This window comes from Populus euphratica, unplaced genomic scaffold, assembly GCF_000495115.2.
Source record: "Populus euphratica unplaced genomic scaffold, PopEup_1.0 scaffold1.1, whole genome shotgun sequence".
Taxonomy (NCBI): Eukaryota; Viridiplantae; Streptophyta; class Magnoliopsida; order Malpighiales; family Salicaceae; genus Populus; species Populus euphratica.
The window spans coordinates 3,867,516-3,886,805 of record NW_011499845.1 but is presented as its reverse complement, the minus strand read 5'-3'; the positions used below and the strand labels follow the sequence as shown (position 1 = coordinate 3,886,805).

The following is a 19,290-nucleotide window of genomic DNA, read 5'->3' as shown; positions in this document are numbered from 1 at the left end:
TTGTAATTAAGAGAGAATTAATACTGATTGATGAGCAAAACATGAAAAATGCCCTACTAAAATACATCAAATAACCCATCCAGGGAATCTGGCAAAGAAGCTAACAAATAATTAAATAAATAACACAACAGATCAGGGACGGACACTCCGATTTCAAAACCTTCTTCAATGGAGTAAAAAACAACTTTGGTATTCTCCAATGAGATGCCACTGATTTATTGATTGCGTAGAGAACACTCGATGAGAATCTCCAATAACAAGTAAGAGAAGATACTCACCGATAAGGATCCAAGGAAAAATCTTTAGATATCCTATACTCATTCAGAAAATAATGAAAGTCAGATAAAATCTAATATCATGAAACCATACATCAACATGTAGAAGTTCTTTTGTTTTTGCTCTTCGATTGTGTTCTCAAGTCAGAATGAAGCTGGTTAGAGTTGCAATTTACTGAAATATATCAAAGGGGCAAATATTTCAGCTCTCTACCCGCAATGGTGCAGCATTTTCCAATCATTAGAAAATAGCCAGCCTTTTTTATTGATTAAATTACAATGAGTATGACATACCTTTATCTTGGAAGTTTGAAGCGAATAGCTAGCTGAGGACCTGAAGTTCAACCAGAACAGTATTTAAAGAGAAGAAAACCACACGAATGAAGATGTATTTACCTAAACAAATGGAATACTTGATGATGATTGTTATCAACGTGTCTTGTTGTAAGAGATTAAGCAAAGCAGATCGCAAAATCTCAATCTATTAACATCCCTTGTATCTGTCCATTCCATAATTAAACTCCAGGGCTTTGACTCTGCTAGTTTATGGACCTTCTATTCTCAAGCACAAATTTACAAAATCGGTTCGTTGACATTTTCCTCACTTTATGCCCCCATATCATAAAAGAGAGAACCTGCAGCATTTCCTCAAATTCAAAAGGTCTTATTTCAAGCAGAAGGCACAGCAACAACAAGCAAATTTCAAATTTAATCAAACGTACATTGCACGACAGAATTCTTTGTATCTTTGAAGGAAGGAGCTAAGGTTGCATGGTATTTTTCCTTTTAAACCAGCAAATCCCACCCCAAATAAATTCGAAACATATAATTAGTAGATCCAAACAAGGGCTATGAATGAAGTAAATCAAGGGGGGCAGGAAGCAAAAGAGAGCAAAAGTCGACCAAACCAATTCGAATTTTCCAACTTCTGTAGCCCACATCCCTATAATTCCATTCTCGTTTTTACAGTGATCCGCTATGCCAATACTATTTTATAGAAAAAACTGAAGAAGAAAACCCATCAATGGCAAACCTTCCAATGTCATCAGCACTGAGACCCCAGTTTACCAAAAGCACCACCTTTGTCCAGTTCTAGAGACTTGGGATCAAGTGGGATAGTACCCACTGTTAGATAATCAGAAGATTCAGCGATTCTGTTAACTTTAACAGGCATCGATCCTACTGTGACAATATCAGCAGATTTGTTGGCAGCATTTGGTGAGAGCTTAGATTCCACCTGTGTCGGGTTTATATCAAGTGAGCCGATCTTTAACACAGGTCTGTTATCATCATCTGCATCAGCTGTATCTTGCCCGGAATCTTTATCCCTGCTTGAAATGTTAACATTTGAATCTGAAGAAACTTGCTTGGTGGCAGAGGTCCCAGTGTTCTTCAAGCTGTTAAATTCATTCTGATCAATAATCTTCTCATCTTTGTTTGTCTCGGTTTTTTTCCAGCTGTTATGATAATTTGGATTCATAATCTTTTCATATTTGTTTGCCTCAGTTTTCTTCGAGCTGTTAAGATCAGTCATATCATCATCTTTGTTCAGCGACTGCTCCACAAGACCATTTAGTTCATGGGCAGGATTTAATGCTGGTACAAACAATGGGGATTGGAAGGTTTTAAACATAAGCCTGGCCTTTTCTTCCTGCATAATTTTCTGACGATTCTCATAGTACACAAAGTCATCAAGTATAGAAGTCTTCAGTGGGTGATTTTTGAACATCTTCAGCATCTCTAAACCTTGCTTATACATTATCTGTGAGAAATAGAAATCCAATCAGAAGAAATAACCAGCAAATTGCATTTACATAAACCAAGGGGAAAGGGGTTCCCAGTAAACAAAACAAAAATCATTACCCAGAAGAAGAAAAAAATTAGATAACTATCAGACTATAAAAATTAGATTCTGTTTTTTTCTTTTTTTGATGGCATGATAGTGAGTTAAAACTTTTACAAAGTAATAATACAGAGATTCTCGTATCATATATAATAGTAAATTCATGCTGGTTCCCACAAAGCTACTATAAAAAGAATTATAGAGGAATAAAAGTATACTATAGCCAACTGCAGGAGCTTTAGTATCAGATTGGACAGGGACTAACATTTACTAAGGTGCTCAGAAACACCAGCCACAATGAAAAAGAAACCCACACATCATACCTCTTGAGTGTCTCTGCTATTAGTCACTGGCTTATTCTCATTATTCTCCAATATGATGTGCCTCAAACTTGAGTTTGGTATATCTTTAATAAAATGCCACTTAACAAGAAAACTCCCACTCCATTTATCTTGCTGCCAAAAGTCCATGTCTCTATTGAAGTCTACAGGACCAACCATCTCTGCAACACCACAAAATTGACCACTAGCATTAACCTGTATGAAGACAAGATTGCATCGGTGAGGAACAATGGGTGCAGAAGACATCACACTCACACAATTAATATAGGTCTCCTCCATTCTCCAGTTTGAAAAGAGTGATAATTGTTAAAAAAACAAAGAGGTATCCATTAACATAGAACTCACAGAAAAAAACAGAAAGATAGGGCAGCCTCTAGGTCTTCCCAAATCTAGTTTCTGTGCATATTCAAATGCACTGTGCAGCTTTTTGTTTCCATGAGGTGTAGATGACCACACGTTATATTTGATGCTTTTGTGCACATCATCCTCACTATACGATTTTATTACAAAAAACTTTGCATCTGCATAATCGGTTGAGAAATCATCCTTGTTGTACTGGTCAGTCTGTACAACGATGTTGCCTAGCCCATTATTATCTCTCACTCTGGTTGTGTCGGCTTTAACAGCTGGTTGGTTTTTCAAATTGTTGATCCTAGGTCCACGATTCTGCTCACCCAACAGCTCCGCATTTCCATTCAGATCACTGAAAGTTCTGCCAGCATGAAACTTAGATCGAAGTTTATCCACTGAGGTTCGGCCATAAGCACTTGATCCAAAATTAGAAAAGTCATTGCTGACAGGTAGAGTGACTTTTAATTGGTTCTGATGAGATCGGACTTTGCTGTTTGAAATGTAGTCAATAGGATGCATCGGGCCAGGAGCACTTCTACCCTGTAAAGTAGAAACATTTTGAAAGATTCTCAGCAAAATCGAACAACAGTCCATTGCAGACGTAATCAATAACTGATGAAAGGGACCCCCAAAATGCATCCACATTATAAACTAATCTAGCCTATGCCAACATCAGATGTCCTAGCACAGCATACTCAACACAACATGCAACTTTCCAACAGCTTACATTCTTTACAAGGATCAAGGAACATCACAAAATATTATCTTAATTACGCAAGAAATCATACCTGAAGGACGTGTGATGAAGCTTGAGTAAGAATGCTGCCAGAAGAAACACCTCCATGTGATTGCTTAACAGGTCCAACATTAGCCTTCGGCCCTTCAGATATCCTGTTCAAAGAATTGGTTTGGTTTGAAGCAGGTCTAGAGGGGTTCCAAGCAAAGGCTGCAGATGATGAAGAAATGCCATGCTTTAAACTTTTCCCATCAGGTCTGCTATTGCGTGCTGTTCTAGTATCTAACAAAGGATCTGCTGAACTATTTTGAAAGGCTTCTGGTTGAACAACAACAGGAATGTAGCCAGATGAAGATACAGGGTCCTGATAAGGGGGAACTGTGTAATATTGTTGCTCCCCTGCATACGGGCCATCAACTCCTATCATAGCACCAGGTATGTAAGGATTGTATGGGTTATATGGAGACTGTGCATATGCATAGCTAGGTGCATAATATACATAAGGTAAACATTCAGTTTGTGCACCCTGTAAAAGATAAATTGGACATTTTAAATATCAGAACATGATTCAGAAGCATATGTGAACACAAATATAGAAGAGAGAGACAGATAGATTTCACTCACCGCATACTGGATTTCAGGACCATCTGCACCAAAAATCTTTTGATGGTCCTCCCATTCGACGGGTGTCTCAAATCCTGACATCATTCAATCAATACAGAGAACAAATAAGGCATCATATCATAAAGAATCACAATAAGATATTCAAACAGGACTGGTAAAAAATACCTGTACAGTAGTAACCATACTCAGTGGCAGCAGGATAAAACAAGCCCTGATCCGCCACAAACCCAGGGGTTCCTTCGTTGTACATGGTTTCAACTAGCTCAACAGCTGGACTTGTCAAAATAGGATTTAACTCAGCTCCTTGAATCTGAAATCCAAGACATGAGAAAATGTCAACAAACGATCAGAAATAGCCATGAAAAAAGAAACCGATTTTCATGAAGAGCTTTTCAAACTTAATTTGACTTTGTTTCTTTTTAAAAAGTAGAACAGCAAAGATAAATACCGAATAAGTTTCCGCATTTTCATGTCCAGAAACATTATTCATAACCATTCCAAGATTGCCACTCCTGAAGAAATGGATACATAAATCTTAAGCATCGACCAAGTAGGTAGGAACCAATCCAAACGAGACTAAAATAGCATATCTTGAACACAGAAATAATACTTTGCAGTTATAAAGAAAATATCAAGCAGCGATATACTCTTCAATTTTTCAATTAGCACTTCCAGCAAAAAGAATTAGGACAACACAGAAAATAGCTAAGCCCAGTAATTTCGAAACAAGAAGAAGCCAATTCAGCAGTTCAATGACACAAAAAAAAAAAAATCAGGATACCTAAACAATTAACAAAGAAGAGCCAAGCCTACACGCGGACTAAATTATTAATTCCACCAAAAAAACCCACTCGAACTAACTTAAGAGAAAAGCCTAAACACGTGCACAGCAACAAAACACTAAAATCCACAACTCCACCAAAAAAAGAATCTCAAATTCATACAAAAATCCCGCCCCCTCCCAAAAAAAAAGAGCAAAATATCTACTCCCCCGTCGAATATACAATTCAACAAGAACTAAAAAGAAAATAAGAAAAACCCTCGTGAATGTCCAATAATCAAATACTAGCAAAGAAAAGTCTTCCATTAAGCTTACTCGGATTATAAAAAAAGAAGAAGCTTACTTAGTAAATCCGGGCAAAAAATAATAGAAACTTGAAGGACACAGAGTGAACAGAGAGAAATAACACGCGAAGTTATGCAACGAGTGTGAAATAATTAATTAAATTTATTACCAGAGAAGAGAGAGCAGAAGAACCTAGCCATACTTTATCTAGAAACTTTGTTCAACAAGTGGAAGAAAGATTTTGTAATTTTGAGAGGTTATTGAGGGGCTTTGGTAACTTCCTTTATTTTTTTAATAAGATAATAAAAATCAAAGATAACGCGTCTAAGAAACCCTGACCCTGTAAAAAGAAATAAGAGAAATTGAAAGGGCGGATTTTTTAATGTATCGAGAAGGCAGGGCGAGAGAAGCGTAGATACGGACTCGCATCCAATGAGAAACGTTTTTTCTATTTCTTTCTTTATTTGTTTATTGAATTTCTGAATTGCCAAAATTGACCCGAGTTTTAATAGGAGACCCGGGGGGGGGGGTATCCCGTGGAAGGTTCGCGGGAAAGTGAAAGGGGGAATGAGGTGAAACGGCGTCGATTTTGTTGTTCTGAGTAACACGAATTGAGAAGAAGAGTTCACGGCGGTTAACAGAAACGATTGAATAATTTGCAAGGCTCTCTCTCTCTCTCTCTCTCCTCTCTGATTCAAGACGTTAGTTACCATAAAAAACATTAAAAAAGTGGGGTGAAAACACTGTTTACCTCGATTTTTTTAATACATTTTTTTTGATATATTTGCTTTTTATTTAATAATTATAGTTTGGTTTTATAAAATTAATGTCCAATCAAAACGCCGTGAACTCTTATTTTATTTGGGTCAGGCGAGAGCCCATCTCTGCAACCTAGTTTATCTTTATTTTATTATGGCCTTGATTTTATTTCATTTTTACAGGTAGGGTTGATTTTTAAAAGTCAAATGATATTTAAATAATTAACCAACCGACATAGGTTTTCAAATAATACAATAGTTTTTTTATAGTAATATTAATGATCATTTTTTTTAGCTTTTCAAAAAACGACGCTTATTAAAACAAACAATACATGGATAAAAAAATAGAGTTCTAATTAAAGAGAAACGTCTTTCACCACTCCTTCCATATTAATTATAATTTCTGTTTTAATTGCATGTATTTTTTATTCAATAAACCAAAAGATGCAAAAAAAAAAAAATTAAGAGTGAAAGATAATTTAACGAAATTTTTTTTTTCTTGTCATTTTTTTTCTAGATAATTTTCTTCTTTTTTACAAGTTTTTTTTTATTTTCATAAAAAAAAAAAAAAAAATAGAAGACTACTTGTGTCATCACGATAGATATCATATATTTATTAGTGCATTTATCTCTTGTTTTTTACAGTGAAGCACATCCTTTAACAATTCTTTTTATAACTTCTTTTGCATTTCTCAATTCAAAAATGCAAGTGTCGTCTTTTTAATTATTGACTATTGATTGCATTTTTTTCACAAAATTAAAAAATAAACTCAAAACACCAAGTTCCTTTTCTCTATCACATTAAACTTGATTGAAAATTTATTTGCAATCCAACAAAATACCCTGTCTAGTTTAGTCAGATCATTGTCTTTTTTATGCAGGTTGAAACTTACCCGACAAGGAATTTTACTACTTTGAAACCATTATAGCTACGATTGTTGTTCACTAGGTTTCGGTCGCCGGCTTCACTGTTTTCATGTCACAAACTTTCTTGACCTTCCGACACTGGGCAGACATTAGCTCCCATACATGGTCTTCCAACTTTGCAGATACCTGTGTTTTTGGTAAACAGTCGCCCCCGCCTGGTCATTGCGACCCCTTTGCAATGAGGCACCCCTTCTCCTGAAATTACAGGGCTACTTTGCCAAGTTCCTTTAAGAGAGTTGTCTCGTGCCCTTGGGTATTCTTTTTTTTTTTAGATTAACGTGGGTGTCCGGGCCAGCTTGCGCGCACCACGACTAATCCCACGGGCCTTGAAGTTAACGACCATGTAAGCCTCCAGTGGTCATCATATGAGCAACCAAAGACTCGAACTTGAGACCACAAAGGGAGCAAACCCCTTGATTCCAAGTTCTTACCACTTAGCCACCACCTAGATAGTTTGTCCTTGGGTATTCTTTACTTACCTACATGTGTCGGTTTCAGGTACAAGTACCCTTTTATTGAAGATTGTTCGAGCTTTTTCCTGGGAGTATGGCATGGTTTATTGCAGATGAAGCACCTAGTACTCAAATATTAGCTTGAGGTATTTTCTCAACCCCTTCTTACCTTGAAAAAACAAAGATACCATGTGTTCTTAAATCGATAACTATCTTTCGACTAACCTAACCTTCTCTATCTCTCGGGACCAGCAAGGGGTGGTACTGAAATATTTGTCTGTTGTCTATCGACCATGCCTTTTGGCCTGATCTTAAGCCCTGACTCACTCTTCATGGACAAACCTTGTGGAGAAACCATTAGGTTTTTGGTTCATTAGATTAGCACTAATGTTTACACTATTCAAACCAAATTTCTCACTCCCGTTGCGTCCATTCCCATGCAAAATTATTTTAATAAAATTCAAATTAATAGAATATGAAACCTCAATAAAAAACTAAAATCTCAAATCACGATTTGTGTGAAAATTCCTACTATATTTTTATGCAACTGCTACAAGACTAATAATTCAATGAACTTGAGCTTTTACTGCTAACATAAAAACATCAATTTTCATGTCTTCGAATACAGCTCAAGGGTTTGCTTGTTCCTTGTGCATAAACCACTGTGAGGATCTAACGTAGTTTCAGTAGTTCTTTTGCTTTTAGGACAAGTTCTTCTATCCGTACTTCATAAAAAAAAATCAATGAATTTTCTAGATACGAGAAGAAGAAAGTAGGAACCCAGAGCACTCTATCAGCCATTAATCATGACAAACGTCAACATATTCATTGTTTTTTTTTGTTTTTCACGAATTCATACACTTTATCAATCGAATAAAATTTTATATTTATAAACATTGCTTTCGGGGACTAGTATGGATATTATCAATATTGAGATAAATATTATAAATTAGGTGACGTGTTGAGATTTTTATTACTTAGTAAAACTAACTCAATTCATATACTTTATATTATTTTTGTGTTTGTATTTGATTGCTTGTAGATTTAACATTTATTTTTAGTTTTTACCCATTTAGCATTGCTATAATTTTATTTTTAAAAAATATTTTTCCTTTAAAAAATTAAATTAATGTTTTTTTTTATAATTTTAATAAATTGATGTAAAAAATAAAAACATTACCAAATGCTTTTTATAGAAATATTTTAGCTTTAAGTTTTTATTAGTAAATTTTCTATTAGATTTATTTAATGCAACAAAAAAATTTGTCATTTTAAATGGAGGAGAGGGGGTAACTGAAATTTAACTGGGGTGCAGAATATGAAAATTATAAATAATATTAAAGGTATTATGCTTAAAGTTCGTTTTTAAATACAGACCCCTAAAAATTAATAATATAACTTTAATTTATGAATACATGCAGCATCTAAAAAGAAATTAGCCCAATTTAGTATGTAATTTGCTCGAGTAAAAAAAAATCTAAATAAATTAATTTTATAATTTTTAAAATATCAAAAATTAAATTAATATAATCAAGAAATAAAACCCAACCATGTCGACACGGCTCCTATGCTCAAGTAACAAATTGACCAAAAGAATGGCTAGGAAGTCCAAAATACACACCTGGGCTGGCCCAGAAAGTGAAGAGAGTCCCATCTCCAAACCATTACCAGTTACCCGGTCCAGTCGGTTGCCCCGAATTCACTGGAACCCTCCAAATCATTCTCTCTCAAAACACCCCGCCAGCATTTCCCCACCTGAAGGGTGACCGACAGACAGCCAGGCAACTTCTTGCCTTCTCAAACGTTCTCCGACATCATTGGCAAAGAGCGCGAAGATCCAAGGTTGATCAATGGCTGTCGAAACGGAAGTTACAAGTGTTACGGAACTGGCGCTGGCTGATACTGACATCAATTGGGCCAGGTCGGTGCACTTTTTTCACTCTTAATATTTTCTGGGTTTATATTACAAATCTCGTTAGTTTTAAGTTTCAGCCTGCTCATCCCTGGTTCTGGCTACCGCGAATGCTTGCTTTTATTGTTCCGTGTCTTAATATTTAAAACACCAGCGCGATCTTTCTCGAGGTGGCATGCAAGTAATAATGTCTGTCCATGTAATTTGATTATCTATTCTGTTTTATACCTCTCTTAAGCAATTACAGTGACTATGGTGTTCTGTTATACGAAAGGATAACCTCCTACTGAGCAATTTACTTTAATGGATTTTGATAATCAAATTCGTTGAAGGCACATCCACATAATCATTCGATCATAAACCTTTTTGGCATCCATAAATCGATTAGAGTTTGTTTTTGAGCCAGAAGTAAATTGTAATTGGGCTAGCTGGGTGCTTTCTGTTGCCTTTATTCGAGTGATGCCCGAGTAGTGGCATCAAGTAGGTGGCAATGACTGTGTCCCATCCATCCTCATTTCCCTTTTAGTAAACATGCAGTGAGCTTGCATCTAAACTCACAATTATTTCAGTTCTTCAATGACGAGTCGTGAGGATGTTTGTTCTCGCCATCATTTTCTTTTTGTGGATTTTATATAGTCACGTGAAGCGCTGGCACTACTCGGGTTTTTGCAAAATCTAAACTAACACTACTTGTAATTTACTGGCTCTGATTCAGGCTGGACAAGACGAAGTTTCATATTATTGGTGCTGTCCTATTTACTGTTCAGCAAGGCTTGCTTCACCCAACAGCAGTTGTGAAGACTAGAATGCAAGTAGCAGATTCTGGGCTCTCTCACATGGGTGGAATATCCGTAGCTAAACACATATTGAGGAACGATGGTATTCCAGGTCTTTTTCGAGGTTTTCGCACCTCTGCTATTGGAGCATTACCTGGTAGAGTTCTTTCTTTGACAGCTCTTGAAGTGTCAAAAGATATGATGTTCAAATACACTGAAGCTTTAGATATGCCTGAAGCAACACGTGTTGGTATTGCAAATGGAGTTGCGGGCATGTTGTCAAATCTAGTTTCTTGTGTGTACTATGTGCCCTTGGATGTGGTATGTAAATTTGTTTCCACTTTTTGTAGTTTTCCGAGGTTTTTTTGACTTCAAGTACTTACCATTCAATTGGAAAGAAAAAAGATTTGTTAAAACGTAATCCTTGATCCTGACCAGCCAATAACTATATATTTTTGGACTATTTTGGTACACCGGGGAAATTATCGTGGGGGTGATTTTGGGATTTGCTTTTTGTTTTTGTTTTTTTGGTGGAGATTGTTTTACTGCAGGTTAGGTTAAGAAGATACACAAACATCCATCCTGTAGTTTGAGTCACTGTCATAGAGAAAGCATAGATGTGAATCAAAATCATAGTTTGGCACTTGTTGTCAACTGTTACAAACCGATAATTGCCTAAAGCTTGATGCCAAATATCTAGTTTGCAATTTGTCTTGTGAGGAGATAACCAGATAAAAGGGAGTGTCAAATTCAATGTTTATTATCCTATGTTACATTTGGTCTTACTTTCGCAGCGCACACTTTGCATTCTTAAAAGCCTATGAAGTTGTAAAAATGACCTAATAAAATAATGTTTCAGAATATGAACAATTTAGTATCAGTTTATATGTAGAATTATAGTAGTGGATGTTAGGGAATATTCTTATGTGGTGCAAGTTGCATTGGCATGAAGTTTTTTTGTCTATCTTTGACCTCCATTTTACTGCTGTTATCATACACGAGTCCCGCTGATAAAATATTGTGCAGTTTTCCTTGATCCTGTACTGTAAAAATGACATCTGGTGCTGCAGTTTGAGCAGCAAGAAGAAGATTGTATCATGAGAGAAGCAGAATATTGGCTCAAAAACAAGTTCATTTGGTGCTGTCTCAAAAACAATCTTATGTCGTGTTTTCTCAGATATGCCAAAGACTAATGGTGCAAGGGCTTCCCGGGGTTGTATCTTATAAGGGGCCATTTGATGTCATGTGTAAAGTGATGAAGACTGAAGGGTTCCGTGGTTTATATAGAGGTTTTGGATTGACAGCTGTAACGCAGTCACCAGCATCAGCGCTTTGGTGGGGTACCTACGGTGCTGCCCAGCACATCATTTGGAGGTGCATCTAAACAATTATCGTGTTCTCTTATCTCTATATGCTGTCTAACCCAGCAATTTCTGATTGAGATGTTAAACGATATGGATATATATCCATTTTTAGGAGCATGGGCTATAGGGATGACATGGACAAAAAACCATCTCATCTGGAAATGGTGACAGTTCAGGCTATGGCAGGAACAGTGGCTGGTGCTTGTTCCTCAATTATCACTACTCCCATGGATACCATAAAGACACGGCTGCAGGTATGTGGTGTATCATACTACCATTAACTGTTTCTATTGCATTACTATGTCCATAGGAGGAGAAACTAGCTGTTTTTTTCAGTTCAAATCTTGTGTTGTTTGAAACTTCATGTTATATTTTGAGTAACTCTGAACATGAGAATTCTTATCTGGAAGGTTATGGATAATTATGGTTCTGGAAGACCTTCAGTGCTCAAGACAACAAAGACTCTACTCAAGGAAGATGGGTGGTGGGGCTTCTACAGAGGTTTCGGACCCCGTTTCTTAAATATGTCACTCTATGGAACTACAATGATCGTTACCTATGAACTGATAAGTATGTCCATTTCCCAGGTTTTTCTTTTGATGATGGGCAGATTAGTATGAATTATAGAACGATTCATGAGCGTTTTCATGCTTGGGCATTTTCTTGCACCTGCTTTGATCTGAAAAACTGAAACCCAGTGTTATCTGTCCTCTGCATATATTCCTTGATTCATGCCTTTGAAATATAGATTTCCTTGTCTGCAACTGCAGATATTACTTTGCGATTCCTGTTGTCCTCTCTTTTCCTGTTTTAAGACAGGGAGAGTGATTTCTCACTTAATTATTGAATGGATGTCACTCGTCTTGATTTTGGTATAATAGTTGCAGTCAAACACACAACAATTTTTTTTTTCCCGAGAAGTATAAGCACTTCCTGACGAGTCATCCTGTTGCAGATGCTGCTGTTTGTTTGATCAAATGTCGTTTTTGTTCAGAAAAAAAACTCTGCCCCTTGTAGCATTACCTTTATTTATTTTCTGTGCTGCTTCTGTTCTAAATCTTCCCTTCCAAAATTCTGCTCATTAGAACATTCAAATGAAGACCAGCTAATCAATCCATTACTGTTTCTGCTGCACCTTTTTATTAGAGAGATTATCTATAAAGCAAGGATGAAGGCTCAAGGTGGACGAGTAATCGCTGGTCTCGCATTTCCATGAACCGAGATGAAGTTCATTCCAAGAAGTCTCCAGTCTCTCTCTCTCCATAAACCATTGCCTCTCAAGTGTTACTCAAGGCAGTTTTGACACGGTCAGGATAGGGTAACATTTCTTGGAGATTGGTCCTCTTAAATTTTTTGATGAAGAAGGCGTGTCTCAGTTTACTCACTGGCCTTTCCGTTCTGCAACTGGAAATACATGTTCCCTTGCTATTTATTTATTTACTTAAATTTATTTTCTTGAATGTTTTGATTATTTTGATGGATTTTATTTGAAAAAAAAGGTAAAATTTAAACAAGGATCATTATTGGCCACACATAGTCGTGTATGGGCAGGGCAGGGCAGGGCAAGGGCGAAAGAGGGGAAGAATGAAACACAGATTCAAAATTGTAGCCCAGTAGCATATAAAACACATGATGGTGGTGCTCTAACGTGCACCTCCATAAATGTTGTTGGCGTCAGGAAATTAGTATGATTTTATCTTGAATTTATAGTCAAGATAACAGTAGCAGATAAGATTCAGTCTCACCATAAAAAAAGTTTATTTAGAATAACTTATTTTTTAAAACACCTCAAAGTGTCTCAATTAATATCTAAATTAATATGAAAATATCTATTATCATTTAATAATTAAATGCCAAACTTTTATTTGAGCTAAGATCTAGGAAGTATTTAAACATGTCTGTGTAAGGATTTAAACCCCGCAGCCACAGCGACAACCAATAACTTAAGGGGGGGTTTGTTATTGTGGTTGCGGGTAAGGTTCACCCGTAACCACAATTTTTAATGTTTGATAAGATATAAATAGCAGTTTTTTTTTATGGGACCCACTAATAACTGTGGGGAGCCACAAGTTTTTGAGAAGCAGCATTTTGCTTCTTCGATATTAACACAGTTCAGTAGCCATGCTCTGCTGTATCACTGTTTATTAACGTAAATATTGATTTTTTTTTAAATTTTTTTTGAAAATTAGCAAATGAATTAATTCAGTATATTGTTCATATGAAAAGTTATTTTTTTTATTTAAAAAAAACAGTGTAATTAATTGATTTTGCTCATATTATTTACAAAAATATGAATAATATTTTTTTTTTGTTTTTTTAAATATAGTTTAATGTGAATTAAATTTACTCGTACTGTAATCTAAATTTTATTCATAATAATATTTGACCTAATTTTATTACATGCTCAAAAAATCATGAAAACTATAGTTCTTGTCGAATGAATTTTGTACGTAATGAAATTATAATTTTTTTTTAAAAAATTGAGTTTTACTAGAAAAACTAGTATTTAACATTATTTATAACACTACATAAATTAGAAGGATATCGCATGATGACGTAGTATTTGTGAAATTTGATCGCAATTCCAATTATGTTCTTGCTGGGTCCGACCCAATTAAAAAAATTTAGTTTTTATTTTTATTTTAATTATATTTTATTCAAAAAATTAGAAAGATATCGCTTGATGACGTAACAAAAAAATTCAATTTTTGTTGTTACATGCTTAAGAAACCATGAAAAATATAGTTATTATTGAATAAATTTTATATGTGACGATATTACATATAGTTTAATGAAATAATAAAAAAATATTTGGTATCAATATTATTTATTTCATGATATAATAATAGTAGTTAAATTTTCAATATTTAAATAAAAAATATTTTTTAATTATTTTATAACCTTAATTTAAAAAACATTTTTTTAACCAAACACATTAAACTACTTTTTGTTTAACCTCAATTTCAACCACAGTTTTAACCAAACATATATTTTTTCAAATCAACCTCAATTAAAAATACTTTTTATAAAACAATTTTTTTCAAACCATAACCACAACAAAAATCACAATATCAAACACACCCTAAATACCCAACCAAACCCATACTTATAAGCTAAGCTTTCAAGTTTCCGTGATAACCACTGGCCACAATTGCGATCACCCGAAATAATAATAATAATAATTAAAAAAAACAGAAATTCAAATTCAAATAAAAGAAAAAAGGGAGTTTGTTCTGTTTGCTATTTGTAACCCCGATTTTGGCGCTACCCTTTATAAACGCATAGACGATACAGAGAGAGAGGGCGAGAGGGGCAGAAACGCATTTCTCTTGTTCAAAAAAATTAGATCTCAAACTTCTCTTGTCTCCTCCTCAAGCACCGCGGTAAGTCTCTTACATGTTAGAAAAGAGCACATGCATTCTGTGATTTCTTTCCTGCGTGATTAGATCCGGATCTCTCTCATAAATGAATGTTGTTTTGATTGCAGTTGTAATAAGGCAGGCAAGATGGGGCTCTCTTTCACGAAATTACTGGGCCGGTTGTTCTCAAAAAAGGAAATGCGGATTCTGATGGTAGGTCTTGATGCTGCTGGTAAAACCACCATTCTTTACAAGCTCAAGTTGGGAGAAATTGTCACCACCATCCCTACCATTGGTAATTTATTTACAGGCTAACCATCCTCATCTTTTCTTCTTTTCTTCTATATATATTTAAGTCGCTGGTTTTTATGCTGTTAGGATTTAATGTGGAAACTGTGGAATACAAGAATATTAGCTTCACCGTTTGGGATGTTGGTGGTCAAGATAAGGTAATTGCCATGCCTTTGATTTATTTATCTCTTCTCTGCATTTTATTTTTAGCGAGTGAATCTCGTTTTAGTCATTCTAGTTTCCCGATGGTCGCTTATGGTGACTGTTTTGTGTGGATCGTATTTATTGTTGTTTGACTAATCAATCATATGCTAGGCTTTTCCTGGTAAAATTGTGGTCCTTCTGCATGGATTTGCTTTCTTTCTAATTTCCTGGATGTTATCAGAGGGAGAGAGGGTGTTGGGCATGAATGAGAGGTGAATTAGCTTTGGCATCTTGAATAGCATCTACTTTCTTTGTTTTATCGGTGGAAATGTGATCGATGCCTGTTATCATCGGGTGTTTTCATACAGGGGCTTGTTGATAAAAGCCTTGATTGTAAACACATGTTCGGTTTCCTCTTGGTTGGATTAGTAACTGTGTGTGATTTGTTTATAGAGCTCCTTTTGGGCTTCTAAGTGCTTGTCCATTGTCGAATTCAACTTATCATTATTATTATCATTATTTTTATTTTTTTTTTGAACTTTGATTGAAAAAATAAAGTGGTTTTACCATCCACAAATTGTAATTTCTTTAATGGATGATTTCAGATTCGCCCTTTGTGGAGACATTACTTCCAAAACACTCAAGGGCTTATCTTTGTGGTTGACAGTAATGACCGAGATCGAGTTGGTGAGGCTAGAGACGAGCTGCACAGGATGTTGAATGAGGTACTGAGAGTGTCAATATTTGCTTATATATCAACGTTTAAGATTTTGCTATGGCAGACATGTCTTTTATTTATGCTACTGGAATAATGAGATGATAATTTTGCATGAACCTATATGCAGTGACGTATTAGGATTGAGGAAATAATATTGATTTTATTTTTTCTGGGCAGGATGAGCTGAGGGATGCTGTGCTCCTTGTGTTTGCAAATAAGCAAGACCTTCCAAATGCAATGAATGCTGCTGAAATCACTGATAAGCTTGGTCTTCATTCTCTAAGGCAACGCCACTGGTAAAGTTGATAGCACTCTCTCTCACTCCCACACAAGCCCGATGCACAAGCCTACAAAGCATGAAAAACACAAATTCATCGTTATCCTTAAGGCAGGGCACCAAGCATTGACATTGTTAATTCATGATGCGAGACTTCATGTGGTTCTGCTCGCCACTCCTTCCACCTACAAAATGCATGTTTTTTTTTTGGGGGAATACAGACTTGGAAGCAAACTTCTCATGCTCTTCATACCTTCTCTTTTCTTGTGAACTATCTCTCCATAGCTTGATCGCTCTACACAAACATAAGCAAGCACGTAACTTTTGTTGATGTTTTGCAGGTATATCCAGAGCACATGTGCCACTTCAGGAGAAGGGCTTTATGAAGGATTGGACTGGCTTTCAAACAACATTGCTAGCAAGGTATGTGCGATAATATCTGTATTCTTCATTGCTTCCATAGTTTCCAAAGTATCACTTTCTGCTAATTGTGGTCTGTCAGTTATATTCTCTATTACACTTTTTTTGTTTTTTTTTTTTTGAAATTACAGGCTTAACGGACTGAGTTGAAATTCTTTCAACGACTTGTGCTAGCATTTGACGTTTTGTTTTAGATGTTGCCTCCATTCTTTTTTCTTTACTTTTCTCACAAGATTTGTTTTATAAATTCATATTTCAGCTGTCAGTACTCTGTTTGTCTTTTTAATTAACATACACGATGCAGACTATTTGCATCGGAATATGTTCTGAATATAAGCGATGAGTAGTTTGGAGTGTCAGTCAATTGACGATATAGATTCATTTACCGTCATCACAATACTCTAGAGAAGCACGGCATGTCTAAATACTGTTTGAACATTGCCATTTGAATTTTTCTCCTGGCAAATCTAAGGGGCCTTTGTCTTAATCAGGTGCCGGAGATGAAACCCGGCATGGGAATCGCATTCAAATTATACAGTTAATCCAGCTAGTTTAAATACCTAGATGCTCAGTTTCCAGTTTATCCTGGCAGAATGTGATCCAAATACATATCATATAACCTATAGGCACCCTTTAGCTTGCCTCCATAATCAATTTGGCAGGTATAAAGCTTGTCCTTCATTACTTCATTCACATTTTGAAGGGAGGACTTGACAATAAACCATGTTTACTCTCGCCCGTGCCATTGCTAGCATTACAGTAAAGATTCCAAGCTCATTAATATCTGCTTCCTTGGTCTCTGAGTTGCTATCAAGAATATTTTTGCAGAAGTCTGGCTGACTGCATCGATTAATATGTGGATTACTGGACAGTCACCACAGATTAGTGGAAGAAAAAGAAGAGGAAAGTCATTGCAATACGAAACTCAAAAATTGAATCATGATATGCAATGATCTTTCTGTTCCTTCGAGTACGGGGGCAATGAATTAGAGTAGCTTCCATTTATACGCCGAAGTAGGCAACCTGTTAGGTTGCTAGAGTTTTAAAAAATAGTCACACGTCATTCCAGTAAGGTTGTCAAGGCAAACTCAGACTAAAAAATGGCCAAGGCGTGTAAGGTTTGTCTCCCTCAGCTTTGTTTTCAGACAAGAGATGGAAGGTTTTAACTTAGAGGGTGGTTGATAATATAGTAAAGTTTAAAATGTTTTTTTTAGGTGAGAAATGTATTAAAATAATATATGTTTTTTTTATTTTTTAAAACTAATTTTAAATATTAACACATCAAAACAATTTAAAAGTAGAAAAAAATTATTTTTTTAAAAAAAAAACTTGAATTTTTGTCGACCTTCATGAACTCCCCAACAGGAGCTTAATCATGGGTTGGTATCCTGGATTTGGCCCAACAAATGGAACTTAGAGAAACCGTTTACGCCCAAAACAAATGATTGGGTCATTTTGTCTTTCTTATTGCAGTCGAACACCGGCAAAATTCCAACTCTTCCCTAGCACCCAGTTAGCAACCCGATCAGCCCAAACTAGCAATACATGCTCTATCTGTTGCATTCATAACATTTCCTTTAAATGAAATTTTTGTGCAAGTCTTAAGAATTCAAAGTGATTATTGCTCGCATATCAAGTAGTAATTTTCAGATCATAAATTATAACCGAAGGAGCAGCAGTGAAATTCTACAAAATCGCCTTTGCGAAGAGGGAGCAAGAGAGACCGGCAATGCTACTATAAAATATAATTGCTTGGGACTTTAGTTGTATTGGAGATCATTGAAGCATCCTCTTCAGTTTCCCAGCATGATTCATCCCTTTGCTATATAGTCATCAGCTGATGCAAAGAACAGCTGCAAACATTGATGAGAAGCTCAAGTAGCCAATAGATTTCTTTTCCCTTCTCGGTGGATACAGCGTTGGAGGAAATTAACTATGGCATCCCCTGTAAAAGTCCATAGAAAATAATTCGGGAGTCTAATCTCGTCATCGTCTTCATCTTCTTCAGCCTCTCCGTCTTCCTCATCTTCCCCCTTTTCATCCTGCACTTCTTACACCATCACCAATGCCTCAAGCAGCAATCGCTACCACTCCCAAACACCACCTTACACGGATTTGAAATCTTCACACGAGCGATCAAGTGCTGAATACGCTGTTGAGGTGGATGCTTTTGACCTCCTTGCCCCCGCGCTCTTTCATCTCAAACACGAGGATGACGACAAAACCAAACAGGATCGAAAGTGCTAGAAATTTGAGAAATAGGAAAAGCCACAACAGCAACAGCCACAGAGATGCAACTGCTTTCTTTTATACCTTTGAAAAATTACCATGAGAGAAATGGATTTAAAAAATAATAATTAGAAACACACGTAAAAATCAGATTCAAACAATGAACAAGCCTACATCTCCCGTAAATAGAAAAGGTGCCCTAGATCCTTTCTGTTTCCAGTTAATTACGAACACGTGTTAATTCAGGAAGCAATAAATCAACAACCTCCAATTTAGTTAAATTATTGTAATTATGATTAATTAATGGATATGTTGCCACGTAGGAATTTAGAGGAAGATAATCCCGTTTTTCTTGTGCCCGTTGCAGAATTGCTCGTGTCAAGAGACAAACGACAAGTCACAAACATAGAGCAGGACTGACCAAACG

General features: G+C 35.9%; 3 protein-coding genes across 9 annotated transcripts; 2 read left to right on the top strand and 1 right to left on the bottom strand.

The window, feature by feature from the left end:
* LOC105121961 (uncharacterized) lies at positions 1-5,651 on the bottom strand. Of its 6 annotated transcripts, none has more exons than XR_841635.1 (9): positions 5,295-5,399; positions 4,619-4,682; positions 4,336-4,480; positions 4,171-4,244; positions 3,599-4,072; positions 2,805-3,350; positions 2,442-2,654; positions 570-2,037; positions 1-450 (listed from the first exon to the last, which is right to left on the bottom strand). XR_841635.1 is itself a non-coding variant. In XM_011020858.1 (8 exons), exons 2-8 carry the CDS (start codon positions 4,664-4,666, stop codon positions 1,321-1,323), a joined length of 2,217 nt encoding a protein of 738 aa, XP_011019160.1. In that variant the 5' UTR covers positions 4,667-4,682; positions 5,406-5,651; the 3' UTR covers positions 1-1,320. The 6 variants fall into 6 exon arrangements, 4 of the variants coding, with proteins under 4 accessions (XP_011019160.1, XP_011019152.1, XP_011019175.1 ...); XR_841634.1 differs by having other exon boundaries at positions 1-910; positions 998-2,037; XM_011020858.1 differs by lacking the exon at positions 5,295-5,399 and adding an exon at positions 5,406-5,651 and having other exon boundaries at positions 1-2,037.
* Positions 5,652-9,030: 3,379 nt separating this feature from the next.
* Positions 9,031-12,957, top strand: LOC105121947 (solute carrier family 25 member 44-like). 2 transcript variants are annotated; one of them, XM_011020830.1, is made up of 6 exons: positions 9,031-9,294; positions 10,001-10,382; positions 11,239-11,435; positions 11,538-11,679; positions 11,836-11,995; positions 12,511-12,957. In XM_011020830.1, exons 1-6 carry the CDS (start codon positions 9,224-9,226, stop codon positions 12,639-12,641), a joined length of 1,083 nt encoding a protein of 360 aa, XP_011019132.1. In that variant the 5' UTR covers positions 9,031-9,223; the 3' UTR covers positions 12,642-12,957. The 2 variants fall into 2 exon arrangements, with proteins under 2 accessions (XP_011019132.1, XP_011019141.1); XM_011020839.1 differs by having other exon boundaries at positions 9,032-9,294; positions 12,572-12,957.
* Positions 12,958-14,648: 1,691 nt separating this feature from the next.
* LOC105121940 (ADP-ribosylation factor 1-like) lies at positions 14,649-16,993 on the top strand. The gene is made up of 7 exons (XM_011020819.1): positions 14,649-14,808; positions 14,913-15,079; positions 15,163-15,233; positions 15,825-15,944; positions 16,115-16,233; positions 16,556-16,637; positions 16,766-16,993. Exons 2-7 carry the CDS (start codon positions 14,932-14,934, stop codon positions 16,769-16,771), a joined length of 546 nt encoding a protein of 181 aa, XP_011019121.1. The 5' UTR covers positions 14,649-14,808; positions 14,913-14,931; the 3' UTR covers positions 16,772-16,993.
* The last annotated feature ends 2,297 nt before the right edge of the window (positions 16,994-19,290 follow it).